We start from the raw sequence: 27,202 nt of genomic DNA, 5'->3' as shown, positions 1-27,202 counted from the left end.
AGCTTGCAGACCTTGGCTGAGTGAATACACCAGAATGACTCATATTTGCGCCAAGGCACAAAAGTTCCCTTAAATTCAATCACGCTGCAGCACATTGTCCACACTCCCCTAAATATGTTTTTTTTTTTTAAATCAAGCTCCATAAATTATACCCTGGGAAGTCATTGAAAATGAGCCATCTACTGTTTATTGCAATGCTAAAGAAAGGGATATAAACATTTCCTGGATCCACATCTTTGTCCAGCTCCATGCAAAAGGAAACTGGTTCTCTCCTGGCCCGCGTGACATCCTTCCAATAAATTTCATTTTTTCCCCTAATTCTGCTAAAAATTCATAGAAACTGCAATTAAACATAGCCTCCTCGGTGGAATCAATAAAAAATATATAACTATTGATTCCACAGTAAATTAACTCTATAGGAAAATCAGTTGGCAATCACACACCAACAACAACTTTTGTCGCATCAGCATAAAAAAAATATTTGGGGATCACAAAGTTCACCCATACACCCCACTCCTCTGTAACTCAATCTACTGTAAAAGCTGCTTGAAACTCTGGACAGCATGTGCCACAAAGGGCCTACTGCACACAGACCCAATTAGAATGAAAGCATTCACTTAAGGTACATATGATATGATATTATGCAACGTGAGGTAATAAAATCTTAAATAAATAAAAAAATGACCAGACTCAACAGCGAGCGTGAAATCTGCCCGTCAATCCCGAAGCGGAGCAGAGCCTGACAGCATGATGTATGGAATGGATGCAAATAGAAGGAAATAGAGATGATGGGAGTCCCTGTCCCCTGCGCCGTGTGCTAGAAGAACAGGCGTGAGCAGCTGACATTCCACAGAAATGGTTTTACACTTGAAGGATTTTACTCCTGGGTTGCGATTGAGACAAAGAGAAAGGAGCTTTAATGTCAGGAGCATGAAATGGGTGAAACGAGGAGCGTTCACGTGAAACAAACTGAGGCACAGAGTCATCGGCAGCGACATAACATGATCACGTAAAACATGGTGGCAAGTTTACACATGCAGCCGTCATGCAACGAGAGAAGTGCAACGCCAGAAAGTGATGACACCACTTCTCTCTCTCTCTGTCTGTTTGTGAGGCGCTTGTGCGACTGACAGGTGGCCCGGTCGGCTATTTAGAGTAAAGGCTCCTTCAATAGCCCTGCTCCACTATGTGACCTTCAGTCGAGCGCTGGCAGACTGAAACTAAGCACCATGCAGCACTTTTCCACTCCGTCCATATCTCCTATATCCAACCACCTCGTCTCCATGTTTAAGTTCACGTCTGGCTCAGTGTTATTGGATTCTTCGTCCAACGTCCACTTCACTTTGGGCCTTGTTTGCAAATATTTCATCAAGCCGAGTCCCTGCCTCATTTATCCTTTGTTTGACATTGTTCTGACACCAGACCTCTATTGAGCATTTCTGTCTAAAGTCTTTGGTAAAAATGCACCTGGAGCGAACAGCTGGTTTAGCTCTGCTTTGTATAAAGTATGGAACTCAATCCAAAGCTAAACATAGCCTGAAGCTCAGTAACATGTTATAGAATTGCTAAAGAAATCACGTGACGTACACTGTACTTACATTTTATTGAACATGATCACAAATGCAGAAAAACGTAAACACTGCGCTAAAAAACAGAGAAATCTGTCTTTGGAAATTCTGGGAAACCGCTCATCTGAACAATGTCATTCATCATGGATCACATGAGCGTTTGCCGAGAAAAGAAAGACATAAAGAAACACAACATGTGATTTCAACAGTTATTATTAAGGAATAAAATCACCAATAACTAAATACAAACATAGTACAATGTGCCCCTGTAAACAGTGTGATTAATTTCCCTGTAATGATACAAAACTCTATAAAAACCTTAAAAACTGAATAAGCAATAAAGCTTTACCACCAATGTCAAATTAAATACATAAAATATTTCCTACCACATTATAAATACATGCACTTGACTTTGGCATTAGAGTGCGATGAATTTCACATTAAAACGTAACCTTTTCCATTAACCAGGTACTGTAACAGGAAGCGAGGACATCCCTCTCTCTCTCTCTTTCAGGCAAGAACCACTGAGAATCTTTGCTAAATGAGTCCAGAGTTGAAGCAAGCGAACGCACCGGCCAGGCCGAATCAGGTGGAACTGGCAGAAGGAGCGAACACATCTGTGCAGAGAAAGAAGCAAAATCATGCATCTTCAAGGAGGGGGGGGGTGGGGAGGGGGCAGCAAACACACACATGACTAAACAACTTGCAGAGAGCTGGGTGAAGGCATGCTCTGGAATTTGGAGGTACCTCTTTGTGTAGGTGGAGGACGATGAGGTTTGAACGTGCTGCTTTGAGCCAACGTGTCCACAATCCAGCTGAGAGCGTTGGAGCAATACTCCATCTGAAATAAAATAAAAAGAATCACTTAGCGGGCGGATGTGACTGAGAGGTAGAGTGGTCGTCCCCCAACCTTTAGGTTGGCGGTTCGATCCCCGGTCTGACCCGTCTGCATGCCGAAGTGTCCTTGGGCAAGATGCTGAACCCTGAATGGCCCCCCCATAAAATAACAAAGTGCTGCGAATAGATGCACTGTATGAATGTGTGTGTGGATGGGTGAATGTAAAACTGTACTGTAAAGAGCTTTGAGTGGTCATCAAGACTAGAAAAGCTCAATATAAATACAAAACCATTTACTAAACTGCAATTTCTAAACCATCAGGTTCCTTGCGGTCTGGGTGGGGGCTACCACAGGGTTGCGGATGGTGATAGTAAGGTCATGGGTGGGAGAGCCCTTCCCTGGTTGGAGAAGTAGTTTTCAGGTGGGGTGCCGCCATCCACTGAGCGACGTCAGTCAACCAGGCAGAGATTTATGCTGCTACCGTCCTTTATCAAGATGGTCGGTAGTTCAATCCCTGTCTACCCTTATCCGCATGCCTAACTGCCTTGGGCAGGAAACTGAACCCCCCCCTTTATATGTATGACGACGAATGGCAAAAGAGTAATAACATGTACCTCGTTCTCCAGAGCCCTTAGCCTGTGGTCAACGTCTCTGGTGTCAGTCAGGTGCTTCATCACGCCATCCACTCTGCAGAAGGAGACTCTCACCTCAGTAACAGAATACGCATTTCACTGCTCACGTGTGGGAAGGTGTAAGAAGGTGCACTCACTTGGCCGACATCCGTTTGAGCCTCTCGGAGTCGCTGCTCTTCTGGATCTTGGTCTGGGCGGTGAGGAAGTCCTCCTTCTGAATGGTTTCCCAGGTCATCAGCCTGTTCGCAACTTTCCCTCGTAGCTGCAGCACTGAGAGAAAGAGAGATCCAGGTTTTAACATCAGATTTGTTCAGCTCAGTTCAACCACAGTGCTTCCTGAACCAAGCCAGTAAATCCTGGCTGTTGCAGAAATATTAAGTTTGTATCACTGGTTTCAAATCAACAATTAATGTGTAATAAATTTACTATATTATCTTGAAGATATCTATTGTAGCACTGACCAAAATGGCGGATCTTGATGGAGGGCACCTTGCGGATTATCCTCTTGATAAACAGATTGATGTGAGAGATGATGATGAAGGGAGGCGCCAGCGAGGGACGGGAGTGATACTGAACAATCAGGTTGTAGCGCTGGAACTTCCAGTAGATGTCGCTGTTCCCCTGCACCTTGTTGAAGGTGTAGCTGAGTGAACACAAAACAGAGTGACTATGAGGGTTGCTCACATATAGACAGATTGATTGACACCCGTCTCCTCGTCCTTTTACCTGAACATGGCGATGAGCAGGTTGATGAGCAGGATGTTGGTGACGAGCAGGTAAACGACGAGCAGAATCACCACCAGCCAGTTACTGTACATCAGCCTGCAGGGCTCAGCACCGCCCTTGATCAATGTCGCATTGTGTGTGCAGGGTATGTCCCACTGCTTCCCAACTGAAACAGACACAAAAAAGACACTCAATCTTATAAAAATACATCAAATAATATAAACGAAAACTGCAGTATTCTACCACTGGTTTGAAACCATTACAATTCATTTCCCTTCTATTTGCACCATGCACACACAAACAGATTTACCGTCCATCTCTTCCACAGGGATCTGCCCAAAGATGTGCAAATATGGCCTGTAGAAAACCTGGCGGAAGATGCGATCCAGGCTCGGGTCGTAGGAATACAGCAGAGCCTGGTTGGCTACTCCATATGCCATGACCCAAACCCCCAGGAAGAAGAGGAAGAAGAAGACATCCTTCATCTGGAGGGGAGAAAACAGTATTCTTTGGTTGTCCTTGAGTTGCCATATTGAATTTAGACATATTAGCATGTCAGCTTGAAGGCATCTTCTCACCATCTTGCCGAGAATGATGATTTTGGGCCCCAGCTGTTTGTGGATGGCAAAGATGTGAATGAGGCGGAGGGTGAACACCATGTAATCCACACATAGGAATTGCCGGCCATATCCATATGACCAGGGGAACATCCTAAAGGCACAGAGTGAGGCAAATAAACTGTGGTAACAGCGACACCCAGTGGCCAGTTTGTAAAATAACATGTGCATATTTCGAATGCAGAGAGGCTTTTCCATGTCTTACCCATCATCTTAATATACAGTATATTAGTAAACAAGGAAATTGTTGAAGAAAAAATAAAAAATCAACCTCAAAATGTTAAGGACAGAAAAAAGAAAAAATCCGGGACCCACTCCCCGAACACCAGAATTTAATGGATTCTTCCCTGACCCACACCACATCCTTCTTCCAAGTTTGGTTGCAATTTGTAAAACTATTTTTTGAATAATCCTACTAGCTAGCAAACAGACAGAGAAACAGGGACAGGGGTGAAACACAATATTCATGTTCTGTGCGTCATCACACCTGCAGATTAGTCCAATGATGAAGAGAAAGATGGCGGTGAGGTCACACTTGTTCCAAATATCCTGGATGTACACTCTCATCCTCTGGCGCCAACTCATCGCCCCGCCTAAGAAAGTCTTGGAGAAGAAAACACAGACTGAAAAGATCAGTTTCTTAAAACTTAAGTCATGTTCTGTTTAATAGATCACACACTGTTTTAGTTTCACTCTCACTCTTCGAACGCACCTCTCGGATCTCCTCACACACGATGGTAAACACCCAGAAGTACAGCACGTACTCGCTGGCGGCCGGACCAACGGGCGGAGGGGGGTTGAAGTCCACCAGCAGCACGTAGGCGAAAAGCAGGAGGAAGAGGAAGTACATCAGGACATTGCCCAGAAACGAGGTGACGGGTGCGAACCAGAACTGGCGCCATCTCGACACGATAAAAGGGCGCTTTGGCCTGGGAGTCTGAGGTATGCCTGTGAGGAAGGTCGGTGGACATTGGATTAGTGGTTGATCACAGTCAGAACAGCGGAATGAAATCCTTTCTTTCTCAGAGCGTGTGGCAACAACGGAAAACGCTGATTGTTAACTTATCAATCAATCAAAATCAATGCAAATGAAGGTCCTGCCTGACATCCAACATAAAAACGAGTCTGGATGGAGGAGGCAGAGGTACCTGGTATTTTATTTACTCTGTGAATCCCTTCAGCATTGCATTGAGACTAGCATGAAAAGCCGGCTATGTTGTGCGTCCTGAGCAGGAACCTTTCGTAATGACGTTCACCATCAAGCGCTAATGTAACGTGTACGTGCTAATCCTGCGTTAGACGTCCTGGACCCACCTTTGAGGTGTCCTGTCCTCGGAGTGGTTTCATCTTGTGAGGCAGCTTCACTGGTGAAACAACAACACATTTTTTAAGGAATCACAACAACACATACAAAGCAGTGGTTCTCATTCAAAGCTGTAAATCCAAACCCTGCTCCTTGATACAGCTGATGATCTATAGAAAACCCCTGAGTCGTGCAAGTGGGATTATTATTACATGTGCTTGATGTCGGAAAAGGAGAAGACGGTGGTGCCGTAGAGGCTGTCGCTGTCCCGTCCTGGTCCATCCTCGTTAGGCTTGCCCTCCTCCTCTAGCTGATGGTCCTCAGGATTCCTATGTTGCAAAGTTTTAACAAAGAGATAACACTACAGAACAGGTGTTTTTGTGTGTGGAAATCTATATCCTCACACTGGTGTTGTGAAAAAAATCATAGTGTGGTACACGTGGACGTTACCTAAAGGAGATTAAGTTGGTGTAGCAGAGGAATGGGCAGAAGAACGTGAGAACCAGCTTCCACACCTCAGTGTTCCTCTTCATGTCACCCCACCAGATCTGCGTCAACAGAGACTGGAGAAGGAGATGTATTTATAATTTATGTATGATAACTATAACTCACAAAACATAAACATAAACAAACGGCCGAGCATTAATAGACGTGGTTAAATGGCGAACAAGCATCGACTTGTTCCACTGTTGTCTTCAATATGTTCATCAGAAAACGAACCTGTACTCCGTCGTTGCTGAAGAAAAGACGAGCGTCAGCGCCCATGCCCATCTGGAGGCAGGTCGTACCCCCCCAAACAGGAGACTTCCTGATCAGCAGAGTGAACGAGCGACTCTCATTGCTCCGATAGCAAGAGCTGAAGACGTCTGAGGGGCGGGGAAGAGAACACATAACACAAAAGTGACTGAATGGATGTGAAACATAATGGAAGTGCATTATTTCCGAAACATTATTATTATTTTTTTTTTTAAATCAGTCGCTGTTTAATGGAGCTTTAGTAGAGGACACATTTGAGGTCTCACCATGTGCCAGGTTCTCAAAACTCTTGGCCAACTCTTTCATGGAGACCTTGTTCTCCGTCTCAGTCTCCAGCTTGGAAAGTTCTCTCAGGATTTTACAGCCGCTCAGAGCGGTCAGCACCGACTCCCCCGCCTGACATAAACAGTGACGGATATCAGATAAACTGGTAGGATCCACAGTGTTTTGCATTTGAGTCAGTTGTGATGGTCATAGAGCATACAAGCTACAAGTGTGTAAGCACCAACAAGGGGGGGGGGGGGGTGTCCGTTCAAACACAATGATCTTTAGGGCAAATGTGTGGTTTCAGTAAGTGTCATTTCAGAGTTGTACCATCTCCCAGAAGAACATAGCCATCTTGCTGCGATTCTGCAGAACAGCCCAGATGAAGAGCGACGCCCAGGGGAAGAGGCAGCGTTCAGCCCGATACTGGCAGTCTCTACGCAGCAGCTTACTGACGCGCTGGGAGGAAGGAGAAAGATTCACTTAGAGGACATTGAGTCGAAGGTGATAAGGGAACAGTGACACTGGTGAGCAGAATGGATTTACTTTGAGATACACCCGGTGGACTAAATCTAAAAGCAATCCATCTCAAGAACTTAGCAATAAAATCTAATTTTACAAACATTTTCGTTGTGTTGTTATTGTTATAAGAGGAAAAAACCTCTCTGATAGCATCAAAGGTTTTATGGCTGAGTTGTTGAATTGGATTGTTTTAGATTGAATAAAATGGCCACTGAGTGTATGTATGTATATTCGTAGGCAGAGCGTACCCTGACTGCCGTCCTCTTGGAAGTGTTCTGTTCTAATCCCAAAGCTTCGAAGTAGAACAGCTGGCAGACGTCACCCAGCAACAGCTCCAGGACTCCTGACACCTGAGACAAAAGGGGGGTTCCCAAGTTACAATGACAAGTTAAACCCGAGATGCTTTCAAGTTATTACCAATTCAATTTCAGTTAAACTAGAGGGGTGAAAAAAGCTATAAAGAAGAACCTCAAAAAGGCTGATCTCCGTCCCTTGCCCCCTCTTCATCTTGTACAATTTTGAGGGCGAGGCCTGCTCACTCGACGGGGTAGAAACAGGAGCTGCATTTCCTTGCCGCTCCACGAGTTGCTGCTGCAGCAGGTAGTAAAGGCGCGTGCCATCTGCCACCGATCGGTACAGGCCCTCCAGGCGGCCGTAGGTTAGGTAGTCCGTGATGTTGAGGCCATTTTCAACGAAAAGACGCACAAACTGAGGCTTGTCATTGATCAGGGCGTCTGTCATGGATTCTTCCAAGTCTTCATACTGATTGGGTGAAGTTAATTGATTATCGGGCAGGTTTAAATACAGGGCCAATTGAAATATCGACAGCATCAAGAAAAGTAATGGATTTGATCAAATATGCGCTAAACTACTGCGTCTACTTTAGAGCGATCGTATTTCTCTGAGTGTGTCATCTGATGCCCCCCCCCCCCCCCCCCCCCCCAACTCTCACCCTCCACTGTATGTCTCCATTGAAGAGTTCGCTCTTGGCAATGTCGACCCTGTTCCATGTGACTGCGAGCTTCAGCTCCTCATTGTAAGGGTTGCCATCCACTGACGCACGGTGCTTACTGGCTGAAAAACACCACACACAGACAAATAATGACTTGTGCCATTTAAACCATTTTAAAATACGAGTTAGGTCTATTTACCTCCGACTAATGCTTTGAGCAGGACCGTGTCGAAGTCATTTGGGGCCTCCTGCTCCCCGTCGTAGATCGTTATCAATTGTCTGTTCTGGTAGATACTCAGAGCCTGAGAAGACAGAATAAGGAGACAGAAAAAACACAACATTTGAAATGAGGACAATATGTTTGGGGAAAAAGATACTGATGAGGAAAAAACTGGGTGGTACAAAGGGTATAGTCATTGAGTGTACGGCCTGATGCTGAGGGAGCAGGATATCAAACATTTCAAGGTCTTATCAGAGCATTTGAACATAAGGACCAGGATTAATGAGAAGAAATGAGTAGGATCAACATGAAACTGTGACTGCAATCAGTCCCTGATACCAAATTACAACACGATTGGATTTTACACACTGATTAAGTTACTGTTTTAATAAAGCTTTGGACAATGACGAGTTAATGAATGATGAGCTCAGCAGCTGTAAATATAGTTACAGGGCTTAAAGCAAGGAACATTTCTCCTGATGAAATGTGTATCACCTCAGGTCAGACTCTTTGAATATATTTACTTCTATCTATAAAGCCACTGTCACTTTAACCTACTGCTCATAGTTTGAGGACCTATATTGCAGCCTTGTTGTTTTTTAAATAAAGTAACTCCAAAGCTCTATTATTGATGTGATTTTCCCAAACATCTTAAATTACAACTTGGATATAGTACTAGAGAAAAGTATCGCTAAGAACTTGAGGATACTACTGCTATTATCAATACTGTTTATTGACTTTGTGGGCTGCCGCTGCTAAATTAATGTATAATATATGTTTATCTTCTGGAATGTAGACCATTCTTTCTCAACACCTCACTACTTTCATTGAAAAATACTGAGCAGAGACACTTGCTGCTTATAAAACTGCAATCTTGAAATAGGAGATTGGTAATCTGAGTCAGATTTCTAGTGCATTTTGGGGATTTTGATGACTCATGTCCTCTGGAGATCACACAAATATACTTGAATAAATGTTGTTGGCTAGAAACTTTAATTACAATCTATTTCAGACGTTTGTGTCATAAAAATAACACTTAACCTGAACACAAACTGCCTCTTAGGATTGAGTTGACTGTGGAGAGGCAAGGAGAAATGAGTCAAATCTAGGAATGCTTTTCAGGAATGTGGGACAAACTGAAAACAGGAGTTTGTGAGGAGCCTGAGGTGCACAGGGCAATACTTTTCTTCTTGGAGCAGTAGAGATTCAAATGTGAGCTTGCCCTAAGGGGATGTGGAAGAATGGTTGTTGAGATCATAACGCCGGGTTCACACCAGACGTGGAAGCGACAGGAAACACACTGAAAATGATTTTAAACGATATTGACGACATATTTGATATGATGTAATTGATCAAATATGCATCCCATACTTTGTATTCACCTTCTGTTGTCCAGGAGTTTTAATTTTACCACTTTTACCGACCACATTATTAAATGTCCCCTCTGCCCATCCACTACAGCCACACAAGCAGTCATAAAGATAAAAAGAGAGAGTTGTATAAAAACAAAACATAAAATGACACGTTAGGACGCTGTTGCAGTTAATTTTGGAGCAACAAGTAAGAATATGCTTGAAAAAAATTATTAAAAGCTGTTTTTACTGCAGGCTGATAACAGCGTCGCTTCGGCGTCGCTTCCGCGTCCGGTGTGAACCCGGCGTAAAAATGTAAGCCTTGAAACAGATCAAACTGTAACTTAGAACATTTAAAAACCTCGGAGACCGTAAATATAATTTGAAGGGAACAAAGCCCGAACAAACCAACAACACACCAGCTCATGAATATACGAGGGAAAGAAGTCCCTTGGAAATCCCTTTTCCTATTCTGTGTGTCAGTAACCGCATGATAATCCCACACGTCTTGGTAAATGGATCTTACTCGCTCGACAAGTTTGTCCGTCTCCACCTCGGAAGGGAAATACTTTTTAACCCTTTCAGCCACCCGGTCTTTCAGGTCCACGCTGGAAGCCGCCTCACCATCCCCCTCGTTGGAGGACTGTACCACGGGCGCCGACGACAGTTCCAACACGTCGTTCAGGAAGTCGGCCAAACCTCCTGAGCCGGCCAGCACCAGCCAGGGCATGTCGTTTTTCAGAGAGAGATCCACTCTCTGACAGGAGTAAGAAAAATACATTAGAATAAATAGTATCAGTATTAATAAATTAACGTTATAACTAATTTGATCATTAAGACTGTACCTTCAGCATGCTCGCCTCCCCAGACACCAGCATACAAAGCACGGGGATGTCAATGGTGCCGCTGCCTGCAGAGACACAAGCATTCTTTTACAAACTCATATAGTGCATCTTTAAATTATTTCTTTTAATGCAAACTTGGAATAATCAAACTGCATATTTCTCAAGCAACACAAGGCTAGAGGGCCAGCACAGACACAGAAAGAAGTGACTGTTGAATCTTTAAGACAAATCTCTGCTTGGTTTGACAGGTCTCAAACTCATGCAGTGGCGTGCAGTGGCATGCATCCTGTGGATTACAGAGGATCGTATGCATTGAAGAGAGATCCGCGCAAGAGGCTCAAATAGCTGGAACATCCAGTTCTACCAGAAATCTATAACAAAAGCCGAAATGTTTACACCTACTTCCTTATTTCATAATTGGAGAGTGGATGGGTTTGTATGACTCTCACCCCAGATGCCTGTACGCTGGTGGGAGATGTAGTCCTCCAGTTTGGCCCTGAACACTGTATCACCTCCTCTGCGTCCCACGCTCCCGTCGTCTACCAGCAGAAAGGCCTGGTAGTTGTTGTCCAAGCAAGGGGAGTCACGGGTCGTATTCTGGACTTGGTACTTAGCAGGGAAGCTGCCCTGCAAAGAAAGAAGAATCCCAAAGTGGATTAGTGCACACTTTCTCCAGGACTCCAGGTCATCCAGATGGAGAATATATACCTTGATTTTACTTTAACAATTAAAGATTATGGTAAGTATAAATATATGCATAAATTAAAGTTATTCCCCTAAAACTAAAACGATGAGAATTTGAAAGATCTTTTCTTAGAGGGTAAAACAGTGTGTTTAAAAAAAAAAAAAAACCTGAGGGTCGACCAGCTGCTCCCGGTTGTGCACCAGGCCCCAGGGAGTGATGCCCAGCGCCACCACCTTGCTGAGGGAGACGGACGAGGCTGCGGTGGCGTGATCCCTCACCGCCTCCCCGACACATCTCCCCACTCCTTCACGCATGCCGGACGTCAGGATCCATGCTCCTGTCGGGGGGGGGGGGGGGAGAACTTGTGTAATAACATATAATTTAAAATACTACCGGATGGGTCACCACGAAAACTTCAGGAATCAGGATCAGGCAACACATCCAGGATATTTTATCACTTTTATTAACATTATGGGACATTTTCACAGATTTCCCAGGAAAATAATTGATGGATCTTGATGAAAAAACATTTAGGGAACCGATACTTGTGCGCGTGAGAGATTTGTTCTTAGGTAATGTATTTGCACCTACGCTTTCATCACTTCTATGTCCAGTTCTTTCATGTCTTCAAATAGCTGAGTGTTAACCAGAGTCGTGTCCCTTGAGTTCATGTGTTCCCCCGAATGTTTTTGTTTTGATCCGCGGCCACAGCGAGAACAGCTACTTGAAGTGACCTTAGATGATGAGGATCACAGTGTGCCACCTGTCTTTGGCACAGTAGCCGGAAACAGCCATTGTGTGACTAAATTAGGATCGCACACCAGGGAGCCGTGAAGTTTAATGGTGCTGCAGTCTGTAACAGCTCGATTCTTCCTGTTATAAGGTCAATGAGTCAGTTCCGTGAATTTCAAGAAAGCGTTGATTCATTACTATATATTTGTCAATTTCTGAGACATGTGGACATATTTCAGGGGATTTAAATCATGAGAAGTTCCAGTGAAGATCACAAGCCCAAGGGCAATGGTACAAACCCAAAACACTCAAATAAAAACATTCAGAACATTTTTATCTCTTAAAACAACTAATCACACAAAAAAGATTCTAAATCAGTTATAACAATTACTTCAAGGGGAACAATTCGATTAAATCAAGGCAAAATAAGCTCAACCCTGACAAACTGCTCTACAAGTTGAAGCTTCACTGATATAAATCAAGTTAAAGTAAACAGCCCACTTGGGTTCGACAACACTGTTAACTGGATTTCAACCTCTGTTCCACTGCTGGAGCAGGGTGTGAGGTGTTGATTTAGTTACTTTGCTTTCACTGTGCGTTTACCTGTGCTTTGTGAGGCTTTCACCAGTCCCTGCCTCAGGACCTCCCGTACCCACGTTTTCACCTTTGTCCTTCCCTCGCCGCCCACTACAGACACCACCAGATTGGGCGGTGGCAGGCCCCAGTGGGTCGTCATCAGGGTGTAGACCATAGACGGAGGGGTGTCCCATGACATGCGTAGGAACTGAGAGAGAATAGGAACATGAGCCAAAAGACACACTTAAGGTTAAATTAAGGGTTTTGATCCTGTTAGTACAATATCACGCTAAAGGTGTCTCCAACAGAGCTTCTCAGTAGAGATAAGTGATCTCAGTGAATGGTGTTTGCGTGGCAGCAGGTTAAAGGTTAACCACCACAGCTCTTTTATTTGTTTAGCTCTTAGAAGCAGTTGTCTTTAAATCAACCACTACTGATTTAATGATAAACGCTTAGACAGTAGGAATTAAGTGTTTAATGAACCCTGCGGAGAATGTCACCCACATAGCTATGTCTCTTGCTGGCTCCTGAAAACTGCAGCTCTCCAAAGGCATCCGTCGGGTACTCAGACGAGTGCTGGGCGCTGTCCCAGTGGTTGACGATTGCCGTGCCGAAGAAGTCCCCGAGAGCCAAAGAGCCGTGGGCGTCTCTCTTATCCCCGCACTGGCAAAGGGCCTCTTTACTGAGAAAGGTGAGAAGGTAATACAGCGACTGGTAGAAATCTTGTGATGCATCAGCACAGGGATCAGAGAGACATTATTATCAAAGAAGAAATGTGCTGGGCAAAGTTCACAGTACCTGGAATCCTCTACGAAGGTGGAGCACACTCTCTTCTTTATGATTTTGGGGATCCAACTCTGAAAACAAAGTCAGCGGGTTAGTAAACTGAGTTGTACGTGCAGCCTGTCACGATTTCAAGACATTGATTTCTGACCCTGACCTTGTATGACTGGAAATAAGAGTGTTGGAGATTCTGTTCAAATGAGAAATCTTGACTTTGGCTTTGTGAAATACCAGATGATGGGCTGGTGAGTTACGCTGAGCCTAAACACCCGAGTGTGACTTCTGACATGGTGCTGCAGTATCATCTTGTGTGCATGTGTGTGTGCGTGGACATGCGTGTGTGAGGGCACGTAGGTATCTTCGGTCTGCAGGACCACCACAAACCTGCCTACTGACACACTGACTCTCTTCACAACTCTGAAATCAAATGGACACTGTAAATGCACACAAACAATTTAAAATGATATAGTTATCTTAAATAGATGAATCCTCTGACTACTGTTTTGAAAGGGATAATCATGTTACCATAATTATGTTGTTAGTGAAACTGCGACTTTTACGTTGTGTTTTATTTTTTAGATTCGGGTGTGCGATATTATATGGAAAGGGAAATTGTTAACTTTAACTAAGTATAAATAATATGATATATTAACCTAAAGTATAAATAGTAAAAGCCTTGTGGGTATAAACGTAAACCATAATAAATAAATTTCTTAAGGTAATTTCCTTTGCGTTATTCGGGGAAGAAGGAAGAAAGTAAATAAATAAACAAATTTAAAATAGATAAATAAATAGTTTCAAGTAATTTCTTTGCAATATATTGGGAAAAAATTACAAAGGCTAAAAATGAATAAATAAACGAATGAAATGTTAAGAAAATGTCCTACCCATCTTTATTAGGGAGAGAATTAAAGAAGGGCGAATAAACAAACAAACAAATAAATAAATAAAGCAGTTGATTGAAATGAGAGCTAAATTCTAGTCTTCTAGTCAAAGATCTAATTTATCCTGATATTATTAATCCTACATTTCCCCCTGCACGTTACAAGGAAAAGTTTTGAGTGAAGTTTTCAGAGTTTCTAACAGAGTGCAGCAGGTGAAATGGAACGTAGAGAAACGCAGCATGTCGCAGAAAGTTGCGCTGAAGTCTCCGTGAATCGACTCGTACGTCAGAAAACGCTTGCGGCTGTACAAGTTTCTCCGCAGCGATGCTAACGCTAGCTTCACTTCCGCCGTTTGACCATGAACCCCAACAGCTGTGCGGCGTCAACGACCGACCAGACACGAGCTTTATCACAGAGGAGCGACACGTATATTTACACACTTGTGCAACACACTAAACTGTGAGTTAGTGTCAGTGTGTGTCTGTCTGTCTGTCTGTCTGTGTGTGTGTTCGTCGTCACTCACGACCACAGAGACGAACTTCCACTTTTTTTTTTTTTATTCCCTAGAATGTTCTCTGCCCAGACGTCTCGGAATTCAACATGAATGGAAAGTTTGAAACCCACCTGGTCCTTTACGGGCCCCTCTCCTCCTTCTTCTTCTTGTGTGTCCCTCATGTTGTTGTTTGTTCTCCTTCCTTTGCTGCAGTTGTTGGTCTCAGAGAGGGAGGAGAAGACTTCAGGGCTCCTTCCTGGTCATGTTCCTCCGGGGAGAAGGCTCGTGTTCGGAGCTTAGCTAGCGCTGGACGTGTAGTTTATCTAAGGAGACTGCATTTGTCTTCCTGCAGCCAGAGACACCGGAGCATGGCACACAGCGCCGCACAGGTGAGGGTGTGGTTCGAGAGTCAGGCAGACGAGTTGTCAAAGCCTCCCTTCAAAAGGGGGAGGAAAGGTGAGGCCACGTCCAAGCCACAGGGTGATCCTACCTGCTTCCTGTGGAGAGAGCTGGACCCCCCCTCCCGAGGATACACGTTTCATGGGCTTCAGATTTTAACACGAGATAAGGGTGATAGGTATGTAGGTGGGAAGGTAGGAGGGTAGGAAGGAAGGAAGGTAGGAGGGTAGGAAGGAAGGAAGGCAGGAAGTAGGATAGATATGTAGGAAGGAAGTAAGGCAGGAAGTAGGATAGGTATGTAGGAAGGTAGGAAGGAGGAAAGTAGGTAGGTGGTAGATAGATAGATTTAAATAGTGAGATAGATAGATCAACTTTAACGACCCCAAATAAATGCACAGCAGCTGATATTCAGAATGAGGAAGCCAAGAGACCATGTCAAAGTATAAAATAGACTAAAATATGCAATTAAATGGAAAATATAGAGACTATTTACAAAATATACACCATGGACAACATAAAGAATAAATATTTATATAATATATACATGTAGACTAATTTCGAGTCTCTTTTTTCACTCGAAAAACACAACTCTCTTCAACTGAAAAGTGCTTGATTACTATTGCTTTTAAATTTCTACTTGTCATAAGAAGTGACACAACTGTTGCCGAACTGACACATGGAGACTTGTGTGTTTCCTGCTGTCATGGCTACCTAAAAATATCACAGCGCAAAGCCTGGATTACCGAACGCCTCAATGAGCTTCGCACCTCGAGTGCAATGAACAGGATAATTTTTGTACATTTTCATTTATTTTTCCTTTTCATGAAGACATTTTTTCAACATAAGATATCAAATCACAAACATACCGTGCAGGGCCAATATAACTTCTGATATGTGATCCAAAAGTTGCGATTATTGTTTTAGGGTCCACTATAAGCCCTGTGCAGGTAAATCCAAGCACATAAAAACTATAACCCCACAATACTAATTTATATTAAATAATGATTGTACAATATGTTTAAATAATGAAGAATTCATATATTAAAAGAGATATTTTATAGTAAGGCCTTTTTCACACGCATATAAGTACCAGTCAGTGAGAACATAAAGAGATATATTTTGGTTGTAGACTCTGTTGCGAACTCTCCACCTCCTCAGTCCATTATATTTCCTCTCGGTCCTATCTGCCGAATCCCTGCGGGTCGTTGGCCTTCTTCGATTCTTCTTTACCGTTGGTTTTGCTGAAGGTGTACAACGTGTTGGCCAGGTTGTGGAGCTGGCACGTCCCGAGGTGGCAGCCACGCTGAGGTGTGCGTCGTGGACGTAACCTTGGCGCCATGCTGTCGATGAGAAAGAGGGTGGAAGTCACAGTTGGGCCCACAAACCTTTTGTAAACGCTCAGGAAATCAAATCAAGTTCCGGGAGTTACAGTATAATACGATACATAACACAAGCAGGTCTGTGTTTACAACCAAATTTCTATGTGGTTTAGTACTTGTGTTTCAGTGGATCCAGACCCAGACGATCGTCCTCTGAATGAAACGGGATGATCTTCAGTACTGGGACATGCTCCTCCCGTGTGTCCTCTGTCCTTTTCACACCTGAAGCCTGGACAGCGTCCCCGGAGAGGACGGTGTCTGCGTCTGACCTGCGGATCCCACAGAATGAGGTGTACAACTCAGATTTACGATGATATAAGATTCAGGGAAACTGATCCATGGGGAAGCTTTTGTTTCCTCCCTCCTAAAAGTGTGTCTGGTGATGTTGTTCATCACTTACCTCTCAGTCAGTCTAAGTGGTGAGGCAGCAGTCAAAGGCACGGTCAGCAGCAGCAGAACAATTATCTCCATTCCGCACTGGCCTGTGGCAGAAAATAATTTATCCTCAACAGACTTATTCTTAATTCCTAAAAACTGAATATTAGCCATAAAAACACAGATACATTAGACATTATCCCAAACGTGTAATAAACACCTTAAGTATGAGCATTAGAGACCTTATCAGATTAGAAATAACACAAATGAAGAATGATACTCACCAACAAGAAAATGTAAAAACCTGCTGTGGCTGTTTGAGTGAACCATCAATCCAGATGTGCAGTTGTAGTGCTTTGCAGATTGCTGAGATGCTCAAACCTGTCTCCAGTCACCTAGCTCCACATCTGGTCCTTTTATAGTGGGATGGCAGGGTGTGGGGGCGTGTCCGTCCCTAGTCATCACACCGCACTGACCCACTCCACCTCATTAATCACCGGCTGGGTGGCAGTTTTATCCTCTATTTACACGAGCTGCGATACTAACATAAACAACCTATTTAACCATACCTAGTATTGTACTTATACTCAAAGTGACCTTGTACCTCGTGTGATGTTTACATTGATTCTTATGTTGGCTCTTTGCTCCACCCCCCCCCCCCCCCACACACACACACATCCTCCTCCATCCCTCCTCTCCCTCACTCCACTTGCTGCTGAGCAATTGTTCCAGAAAATCATTCTTTCATTTCCATCACCTGCAGGAAGCCCGGCGGGCCCAGAATAGCACTGATTTTCCTCCAGGCGTTTCTTTATCGCCGCCGCTTTCCTGTGGGTTTTTTCCTTTGACTCACTTTGGCCGTCAATATGTTTATTCCTGAAATGTCCTTCATCCCACCCCCCACCCCCCAAATTAAATACAGTGTTCGAAAAACAACTGTTCGATCTTACCCCTCACCTCAAGGATAATTTGTTTTGATCAAGTTATTGCACTTTATGTCGGTTTATGTCTTTTCTTCCCCCCCCTGCTCACAGCAACAAGGAATAATTAGCTTTTCAGGATTGCCAGATTTGAACATCTCTTTCAGGAAGTTCTCCCATAATTTCTTTATCTTTTTATAGGATAGTAAATCCACGGGGGAGCCGGTGTCACGTTTAATGTTGTCCAGCCTCCACACGGTTTCTCCCAGCCTATCTCTCTTCTCACTAAATCACGACATCCTCTCTTGAGTCTATTGTGTATCCTTTCCTGTGACTGCCATCTGGGCAGCGTGAGTATAGAGCACTGAGCCATCACTGTCGGGCATGCACACCACAGCATAGGCAGTCAGATGATGAGGAAACCTTTTGATTTCCCATGAATAAGAACTGATTTCACACGTACTTTGATTAATAATTTCCTCTGAGATGTTATGACTGGTCTGCAGACAGTTATAATGTGTTTTCACAGCCTCTGCTGCTGCCGGGCTTGAGTAAATAGGTCACAAACAGGGGAATAATTTTAAAACCCAAGTAAATACATCCTAAGTATATACTAACTTCTCTATTCAATAGCTTGGAACAACAGTCACATGTGCAGAGTCTGAATCGGCTTCATTGTCTGAGCATGTGCACACGTACAAGTAATTTGACTCTGTGCTCACATTGCTCTCATTGTACTTTGTGTACATAAAATAAACCTGCTGCTAGGGAGGAGGAGAACAATAAAACTGAACAAATAAGTATAATGATGCTTAAAAAATACTTATACTCAAATATAAAGGGATAATGTTCCAACCGTCAAAGGTAAAGTTCAAAGTGATCTTTATATGAATCTGGGAAAAAGTATGAAGAAATACTTACACAGAGACTGCACTGACTGGTGGAGGCCTTTAACCGCAAAGCAGTAATATAAGTTTATTATTATTAAAATAAAATAAGAGGGTGAACATTACTTAACAACATCAATAGCATCAAGAAACTAAAGCAAAAAAAAAATACAGCAAATGTAGCAAAAAAGGAAGGGGTCATAATGTTAGGTTATCTTATTGTCAGTGTGTGTTTGCTTACTCGAACTACATGTATCCATACACATGATGTTTTTCACTGTAGGTCCAATGGAAGTTTCCTTTTTTCCCTTATCGGCCCATGCTTAGCTCCTTGGGAATTTTGATGACACAAAATGATCTCACATCACAGGTACATTTCTTAAACTCCTATTTACAGTACACACGGACGAGCACAGAGAAACCTTCTCTCTTATGCAGATGAATGAAAACAACCTTGGAGAGGCGGTGGTCTAGTGGCAGAAACTTGGACTATGGGCAGAGAAGGTCTCTGGTTCGTCTCAGGTTCAACTCCACGGAGAGACAACAAAAAACGAACCTGGATTGATCTGTCCAAAAATCCAAGAGTCTCCCTACCCTGTCTAGTGCCCCTGAGCCAGGCACCTTACTCCCCCAACACATGCTCCCCGAGCGCCGTACATGGTCGCTCACTGCTCTGTGTGTCCTGCAGACAGATGGGTTAAATGCAGAGGTTGAATTGGCCTGCCATTGCATGGGTGTGTTGTGCATGCCTGTGCATGTGTTTGGTATAAATAAACATATCTTAATCTTAATCTTAATCTTAATCTTGTAGTCAAACTCTGCAAATATGTCACAGGGCCAAGGGAAGATGAGACATTCAAGCGAAGTAATGACAATTGAAGCACATGTTTGCATGGAGGGCGACTTCAAGAGGATAACAAATACATAGCAAATTTAGTCATTATTTTAGTATAAACAAAGTGTAAAAATGACTATATATGAATATTAATATTTTTGATAAATATATTTATTTCCCAGCCTTCATACCTTAGATATTTACCATGATATAAAATATAAAGATATAATATCCTCTGGGCTCATCATTTGGGATACAAATATATATGTCACAAATACACAAAGAGATCAACAGTCTGTCCAAAATAGCTTCATCAAGGTGGATTGACCCTGAGAACGTACAGTGGGGAGTTGAGTTAAGGCTACATGCAGTATTGAGAGCCCCAGGTGTTATGACAGCGAGTCACGAGATGAGTCTGTGTCAGGATGATTAAAGTCGACAGTCCTGGATTGCGTAAGTCAGGAACAATGCTTGTTTTGAAAGGTCACCGAAGGTCCTTCACCCCCTTGTAGCACCGACTTGTTGATATCCGATATATCAAGCGGTCAATTCCTCTTGTAGGGAATATGCGTTTGCTTCCAGGAGAACACTTTGTCAGAACTCCTCTGACTTTTCTCCCGCTCTCGCTGACACACATCCTGTTGTTGTTGAAAGGCCCGCGGCTACCAGCCGGCCACTTCAGCCTCTCTGCCCTGTTTCCTCTGCCCACTGGGCACAAGAGAGAGCATCCTGCCAGGAAGGTCCGTCTGACACTAGCACATCATCTTCTCACAGTTCTCAGCTTCTCAGGTCACTCACCACTCTCTGCCAAAAGCGTGTAAAACATCTATTTCAGACAGTCGAAAGTAAACAAAACGCATTACATTTTATAACGTGCAGTTACATTGTGCTAGAGATAAATACTCCTCTGAGTAAATTGTCTGCACCGTAAATGGCTCCATCTTGTGGGAGTAGACACAAACATTATCTTGATAATAAAGAGTGCACAAAAAGTAATTCACTGTACGTTCTCATTTATGACGGATTGGACTTAATACAAATCCACATGTTTTAAGCTGTAAACTATACTGACGACTCTGAGAACACATTTCACAGCGAGGTTTTTCAATTCCAGCTTAGAGGAGCTCCAACACGCAACAGCTAGAGAAGCGACATTAAAACCAAATCTTAATGGTTATTTTAGTGTTTTCTCGGCCATCAGCAGCTGTGAGTGAAAGAGATAGACGCTGGACAGACAGAGCGAGACAGAGAGAGAGAGAAAGAGTTGTGCAGCGGCAGTCTGGAAAACCTGTAAAAGGTCGGAGGGTCAACACAGAGAGATATAAGCCTAGAGTCCATTAGTGGATTAAAACCATAACCACTCCATGGCTACTGCATCTCTCCTGGATTAAAGTGACAGAGTGTGAGGGAGAGTGTGAGGGAGAGTGAGTGTGTGAGATCGACTGGAAAGTGAGGTGAACAAATTCGAATGCTGAACGCTGCGCATGTGGACCGAGAAACGCAGAGGAACACGCTGAACTGAGCTGTTTGGGTAGATTCCAGGTGGTTCTGGCACACGTACGGTACGACACCTGGCTGATAGAGTGAACGGACGGAGGTGAGTGTGAACACATTCCATGTGAAAGTCTTTCCTGAAACACTATCAATAGTCATCGCCATGTTTTGTCTTTTATTGGCAAAAAAACAAAGGTTGAATAGACTGTATATCGATATATTGCTTATGCATTGTACAAAGCACGGTAAGGAGGTGTAGCACATCATTTATCCTTATTTTAAAACTAAACTTTAACTCGCGGGGGAAATCAGTCTTTAAGCTATATTATGCATGTGGGTGATATCAACATTTTTAACTTGATTTCAATTTTCTGTTGTTTAGAACATAATCAATATGGATAATTGTCCTGATAAAGATCAAGATTTCAGCTTGAATCAGCCAGGGAACAGTGATTCAACCTGTTTTGATGATGTGATGGGATGACGAGTGTTTTACAGAATCTTTTCTTCTCTTTAATTTCCCCTTTACTTGTGTATTTAGTGTATTGCAGCAACAAATTCTGCTGATGTGACTGCAGAATGTGACTAATGGATCAGCTCTGTCATCACCATCATCATTGTTGTGTAACTTTAATTTTGTTATGGCCCCTGTATGTGTGTGTGCGTGCAGGAGCCATGGATGTAGACGTGGAGGGGATTATCCTGTGCATTAAGGGGGGGGATGAGATCGGTGTTCAGACTCAGCTGCAGGAGTTCAACAAAGAGGTGAGTCCCCATAGACACTCACATGTCCTAACGTCTCGATGACACACTGCTGCTTGGTAAACTCATGTTTTCATGGTCCTCTCTGCCACCCACCCCCCCCCCCCAACAGTACGCCCAGTGCTTCTTCTTCGACGCCGAGGAGCGGGACCGGAGGAAAGTACGTTTACCTGCCAGCGCCTGTTGACTAAGATGCAGTCCTGTCCCCTGTCCTCCCAGTGTTCCTTGATTAAACCTCACCCGGTGTTGAGCCCCCCACCTCATACGCTGTCATCCCTCCCTCTCCTCCCTCCCCACCCCCTCTCCCACACAGTCTGTCCGTGATTAGTGATTCTGCTGCATCAGTTGTATCCCTGATCCGCTCTCCTCGCAGGCTCAGGCAGATTGAGCACAGGCAGAGTGATTGAGTGACCAGCGTCCTGCACGTTAATCTATTCGTCACAGTCAGCTCAGGCATTTGCAGCCACTGTAAAGGAAGACCCCATATTCTAGTTTCTGGGTTTGGGGGAAAGTCCTGAAAAATAAGGAATGTGTCAGCCCGGACTTCCCTGAGAGTTTTTGCTGATTAAAAGAAATGATTTTAGAGCTTATAGATGTTAGAGGCAGTCCGGAGGAAAAATACAAAAATAATAATTTTTCAATTCAGCTGGTATTTTTTGTATGATTTAATTAAAATGAATTGAATGTAATTTGTAATATAATTTAATTAATATTTTATTGAATATTTAATTTAGGATAATTTAATATCTATTTATAATTTTCCTCCGAGGACTTTTCGTAAAAGCTAAATACCAGGCAACTGTGACTCTGGAAGTATAAAGCGAGTCTTCCTCTAACGAGAAGGTCCCTGGTGCGATTCCGGCTCCTCTAGTGGGCACGCCACATTGTTCTTCGGCCCTGACGGCTCTGCTCACAGTGTGTGTTGGAAGCATAGTAGCGCTGAATGAAGCTTTGTGTGAATGACCCCAGAGAGATGATGATTCTTGTTAAAAATGAACTTTTAATATTTGTTTCTGTCTTCTGCATTAAAAAATCGACCCTTCACATCCTAAAGCAAAGAAAACTAGAAGAGGTAAGTGCTGCTAGTGTTGCTCTGTGATGCTCATTAACCTTAACTACTTCATTCTATGAAATAAAGTGTGGAACTTATCTATCCTGTGTTTTTCTGCTCCAGTTCAGGCATAATAAAGTGAGGGAATACGCTGATTCTGACTCCGACTGTGATGAGGATAACCAGGAGGATCGTGGCTTCATCCTCAGACAGGTAACAGCCGCCATCATTTCCTGCTGCACAGACATTGTCAGTTGCTCCTTTGGAGAATGTAGTTTCACTAAACGTCTGCTTCCCTGTTCCTGCAGAATTTAGCTGTTGTCCTCTTGAGGTTTATTAGAACAGGAGTTAAATGTCATCTGCTGAGGGTGTGTGTACGCACCCTGAGGATCCTGTCCAGGGACAAGAAGGTCTTGGGCCCCTTTGTGACGGACAAAGCTCTGCTGACTCTGGCCAAACTAGCAGGGCTGACCACAACCGATGCCAGCGATGAAGCCTGCGACCCCGACTCTGATTTCTACGACAACATCATCGCTTCCCTTGCCGAGGCCAAAGTCCTGCACTCCGGTGTCGAGGACGAGGAGGAAGGCGACGCAGAGGTCGAGGCCAACGACCAGAGCGAAGACTGCTCGGCCATAGACGAGGACGCCAAGAGTGAAGACAACATCGTCAACAGCGAGGAAGTGGACAGCGTCAGCTGGATTGGGAACCACAGGACCAGCATCAACGAGAGGCACCGAGGCAGCATCCATCACAAGGTGCTGGAGCGAGGGAGGAAGGACCGCAGAGAGAGCAAAGTGGAGGGGATGGAGGAGGAGGAGGACGGGGAGTCGGGAGAGGAGGCTCTGAGGAAAGAGGCCATGAAGGTGTTGTGTAACGTGGTGTACAACAGCACCTGGGCACAGGAGAGGTTCAGTGCTCTCAGGTGGGCTCACACATATATCCAACATAACACGTGTATATATATATATATATATATAGTATACTGTATATGCATGCACCATGTTTCCTGTGTAAGCAACAAGTTTCTTCCTGTTTTCCGAGGCCTGTGAGTTTATCACTGAGACATAAATAGACAGCACAGGCTTTGACTAATGTGTGCCCAGTTCCTCAGAGATAAGTTATCGTGTCCCTTCATTTGGCTTTTGTACAAATCAACATAGCAACTGTTGTTTTCCCCCCCATCAGCCTCCTGAGTGGTCTCATGGAGTGTCTGTCCACCAGCGTCAGCTCCTCATCTCCCTCCAGTGTTCAGTTCTATGAACTACGCCTGATGTTCCTCATCACTGCTCTGCGGCCTGAGCTCAGAACTCAGCTCCAGCAGGTAACGAAACCCTGCTGGTTGTAAAGCTGGCAGATCATTCCACCGTAACAATCCCCTCCACCGTCGCTTTGTCTAATACCGACAGGAACCTTGTCCTGCTCCCCCACTCATCTTTGTCTGACTCCTCCAGGAGGGCGGGGTGCCAGTCCTCACAGCGGCCCTAGAGAGCGGACTGGAGGTGCAGTGGAAGGAGCAGTACGAGTGTGAGCTGCAGCCGGTGGCAAATCCAATCTCCCTGGAAGCCTCCCAGCGTGTCATAGAGATACTGAAAATCCTCTTTAACATCACCTACAGCAGCCACAGACAGGAGCCAAGCGAGGTCAGTGCGCAAGAGGGGTGTGATAAACCTGTCAGGTGTGGTGGAAATAAGTAGGAGGAGGAAGAGGAAAGAGACTAAACAGTCACTCCTGCCTCTCTCTGATGAAACACATGAAATCTACATGTTCTGATGAAGACACAAGATAAAACTCTTCACCATAGTTAGTTAGTTATTACAGTGCCATCCCCCCTTTTCAACTGCACTTAAAGAGAGAAATAATCTGCACTCTTTGTTTTCTCCTTTCTCAGGATAATGCAGCTCTTTACCGACACCTGGTGGCCATCCTGCGTCTCTGCCTGATGAGGAAGTGCACGCTGTCAAACGACACTGATGAGCTGCAGAGGTGAGGGAGAACCAAGAGGAAGGACAGAGGGGAATTAAATGAAAATTATAATCATCTTTATAGTTTTTATATTACTTTATTTCAGTTTAAATTGACAGATCACAGCTTTAATACTTATATGGAGTAGTAGAGAGAAGAGCACAAACCTCAGCCAAGGTCCAATAGTCCTCTGAATGAAATCAAGCTGCACCAATTTGCACACATATCAGTTTCATAAATATGCCTGATGTCTTTCATCAAGAACAATGAATTATTCCCAGAGAAAAAAAAAGATAATATTGAAAAATGTGAATGAATGTTAAAGGAAAGTGACAAAAACATTCCTAGAAGTGCGGTGGTAATCCGTCCATCTTTCTTAGAAACAGACCAGAGTGAAATGTTATTCAGTGCATGTTAGCAGTAATTTGATCAGTTTCTGGAGTTTTGTGTTTACCAGTATTTGATTATACAGTGTTTTAATGTCTCTCTCACTGCCACAGTCACACAGTGAACCTGTTGTCGGCGCTGCCCCTCCAGTGTCTCGACGTGTTGCTGGTGGCTCCTCGGGATCCGGACTCGGAGCAGTGCCCGGGGGTCAACATGGACTGTGTGCACATCCTGCTGACATTCATGGAGAGACGCCTCGAGTCGGTGAGGGCTAAGGATTTAAAGAGAGATGTTTGGCCACTTTTGAATTAGTTTGTGATTTTTGTGTTTTAAAGTTTACAATTTAGACTTGTTTGATCCTCAGGGTGATAAAATCAAAGAGAAGCTGACACCGATCCTCAATCTGCTGACAGAGAGCTGCAGGGCCCACAGGGAAACACGCCACTACATCAGGAAACATGTAATAGCCTCCCCTTCAACTGCCCATTTCCCCCCTCACAACATTTTGATTATATCGGAACCCAGTATTTATTCTATAATATTCTAAATAACTGGAATTATAATTGATCTCCATCATTAGATCCTGCCTCCTCTGACGGACGTATCCCACCGGCCAGAGGAAGGCTCAACGGTGAAGAATCGTCTGATCCGTCTCATGACTCACCTGGATACAGACGTCAAGCACTGTGCTGCAGACCTCCTCTTTGTCCTCTGCAAGGAAAACGGTAAAACATACCTGATCACCTCCTCCGCATAAAAGAGAGACATTAAACTGACTTGTTTAGGCATTAAGATAAAAAAAAAGACAGCAGATGGTTTTCATCAACTTTCATTTTTGTGTTCTTTGTCTCCACCATCATCCCCTATCCCCCATCCCCCTCCTCTTCTTCCTCTTCTTCCTCCTCCTGCTCCAGTGAGGCGTTTTGTCAAGTACACAGGTTACGGCAACGCAGCGGGCCTGCTGGCCACCAGGGGGCTGCTGTGCGGCCAGGGGCACAGAATGTCCAGCTCTGCCGGCCGCTATTCCAGCGACTCCGACTCTGACACCGAGGAGTACCGGCAGGTCAAAGATCGCATCAACCCCGTGACGGGCCGGGTGGAGGTGGAGCATTCGAACCCCATGGAGGGCATGACGGAGGAGGAGAAGGAGGAGGAGGCCAAGACGCTGATGATGCTCTTCAACAAGCTGTCCAGGTCAGTGAAACGACACAAGACTTTGACTTGAGAAACAGGAGAGCTTAAACCTTAATAAATACAAACCAACAAAGGGAGGAAAATATACAATTATGAACTGGATATGATTGGTTGACTTTATACATGTATATCCTTTGTTGCGCATGTATTAGATATATTCATAGGTGTCAAACAGTTTTCTCCCTTTTTATTTCAATAACCTCTTTATCTCGTTAAAGTTAAAGGAGAAACACAAACCGGTAGTTTCGACAATGGTTCAATTCTAATCTCTTTTTCCTCCTGGTGTTTTGCAGAAGTAACAACGTTCAGACAATGGGAGTGGACTCAGAGGGGAAGCTGGTCCAACTGTCGGGCCTGAGGGAGAACTCCCTCGGTGAGGAGATGAGGTCTGAGTCAGAGAATGACGGAGAGGCAGAGGAAGGAGAGAAGAACTGAAACATGTCAAAGTCCCTCAATCTAATTATTTTCGGTATTTCTGTTTCTTCAGTTTGATATGAAAGTTAAGGGGTTTAGGGAACTGCACACAAGAAATTATGTAAAAATCTATTTGTGATTTTATTTATTTGAGTTAATAATTATAAGAAGAATATAGAGCCATTTAAGGTCACAGTGGTTTGAGTCAAGAATTGTATTCTGAATTGAGAGTAGGTCATGATAACATGATGAACATAAAATATTTTAATAAAGTTTTGAAATCGTCTTTGTTGTGACATTTTGTGAGATAAATGTTTTTAAAGTTCTGTTTTATTCAGGCCTCTTTATAATGTTGCTTCAGTCAGATGAGCTGAGACCCATAAATAAGTCTG

The 27,202-nt window shown here is 43.9% G+C and overlaps 2 protein-coding genes across 3 annotated transcripts; one reads left to right on the top strand and one right to left on the bottom strand.

Moving 5' to 3' along the window:
- Window positions 1-1,579: 1,579 nt before the first annotated feature.
- Window positions 1,580-15,247, bottom strand: LOC133975968 (transient receptor potential cation channel subfamily M member 4-like). The gene is made up of 28 exons (XM_062414016.1): window positions 14,880-15,247; window positions 13,387-13,445; window positions 13,093-13,270; window positions 12,616-12,796; window positions 11,448-11,617; window positions 11,045-11,222; window positions 10,596-10,660; window positions 10,277-10,507; window positions 8,378-8,480; window positions 8,179-8,300; window positions 7,695-7,988; window positions 7,475-7,576; window positions 7,035-7,163; window positions 6,707-6,836; window positions 6,405-6,550; window positions 6,135-6,247; window positions 5,897-6,013; window positions 5,696-5,745; window positions 5,094-5,329; window positions 4,869-4,984; window positions 4,343-4,475; window positions 4,075-4,249; window positions 3,765-3,930; window positions 3,500-3,681; window positions 3,176-3,308; window positions 3,021-3,093; window positions 2,316-2,409; window positions 1,580-2,185 (listed from the first exon to the last, which is right to left on the bottom strand). Exons 1-28 carry the CDS (start codon window positions 14,928-14,930, stop codon window positions 2,154-2,156), a joined length of 3,759 nt encoding a protein of 1,252 aa, XP_062270000.1. The 5' UTR covers window positions 14,931-15,247; the 3' UTR covers window positions 1,580-2,153.
- A 2,318-nt stretch (window positions 15,248-17,565) lies between these two features.
- On the top strand, window positions 17,566-27,095 carry si:dkey-94f20.4 (synembryn-A). 2 transcript variants are annotated; one of them, XM_062414027.1, is made up of 14 exons: window positions 17,566-21,140; window positions 21,708-21,802; window positions 21,912-21,959; window positions 22,854-22,871; window positions 22,974-23,063; window positions 23,159-23,775; window positions 24,039-24,174; window positions 24,305-24,493; window positions 24,742-24,836; window positions 25,316-25,466; window positions 25,567-25,662; window positions 25,783-25,927; window positions 26,117-26,396; window positions 26,690-27,095. In XM_062414027.1, the coding sequence occupies exons 2-14, from the start codon at window positions 21,713-21,715 to the stop codon at window positions 26,829-26,831; spliced, it is 2,097 nt and encodes a 698-aa protein (XP_062270011.1). In that variant the 5' UTR covers window positions 17,566-21,140; window positions 21,708-21,712; the 3' UTR covers window positions 26,832-27,095. The 2 variants fall into 2 exon arrangements, with proteins under 2 accessions (XP_062270011.1, XP_062270012.1); XM_062414028.1 differs by lacking the exon at window positions 22,854-22,871.
- The last annotated feature ends 107 nt before the right edge of the window (window positions 27,096-27,202 follow it).

This window comes from Platichthys flesus, chromosome 20 (genome assembly GCF_949316205.1).
Source record: "Platichthys flesus chromosome 20, fPlaFle2.1, whole genome shotgun sequence".
Lineage (NCBI taxonomy): Eukaryota > Metazoa > Chordata > Actinopteri > Pleuronectiformes > Pleuronectidae > Platichthys > Platichthys flesus.
This window is presented reverse-complemented; position numbering and strand designations above follow the sequence as displayed.

What these genes read in the sequence shown, in the direction of transcription:
- LOC133975968 (XM_062414016.1), bottom strand. Translation starts at nt 14,930, where the DNA reads ATGAGGGACACACAAGAAGAAGAAGGAGGAGAGGGGCCCGTAAAGGAC. An exon ending in CGGAGATCAGCCTTTTTGAG is followed by an intron (nt 7,577 to 7,694) that starts GTTCTTCTTTAT and finishes CTTTTGTCTCAG; the next exon opens with GTGTCAGGAGTCCTGGAGCT. An exon ending in ATCATTGGACTAATCTGCAG is followed by an intron (nt 4,476 to 4,868) that starts GTGTGATGACGC and finishes CTGTGCCTTTAG; the next exon opens with GATGTTCCCCTGGTCATATG.
- si:dkey-94f20.4 (XM_062414027.1), top strand. Translation starts at nt 21,713, where the DNA reads ATGGATGTAGACGTGGAGGGGATTATCCTGTGCATTAAGGGGGGGGAT. An exon ending in GCCACTACATCAGGAAACAT is followed by an intron (nt 25,663 to 25,782) that starts GTAATAGCCTCC and finishes CTCCATCATTAG; the next exon opens with ATCCTGCCTCCTCTGACGGA. An exon ending in TGTCCTCTGCAAGGAAAACG is followed by an intron (nt 25,928 to 26,116) that starts GTAAAACATACC and finishes CTCCTGCTCCAG; the next exon opens with TGAGGCGTTTTGTCAAGTAC.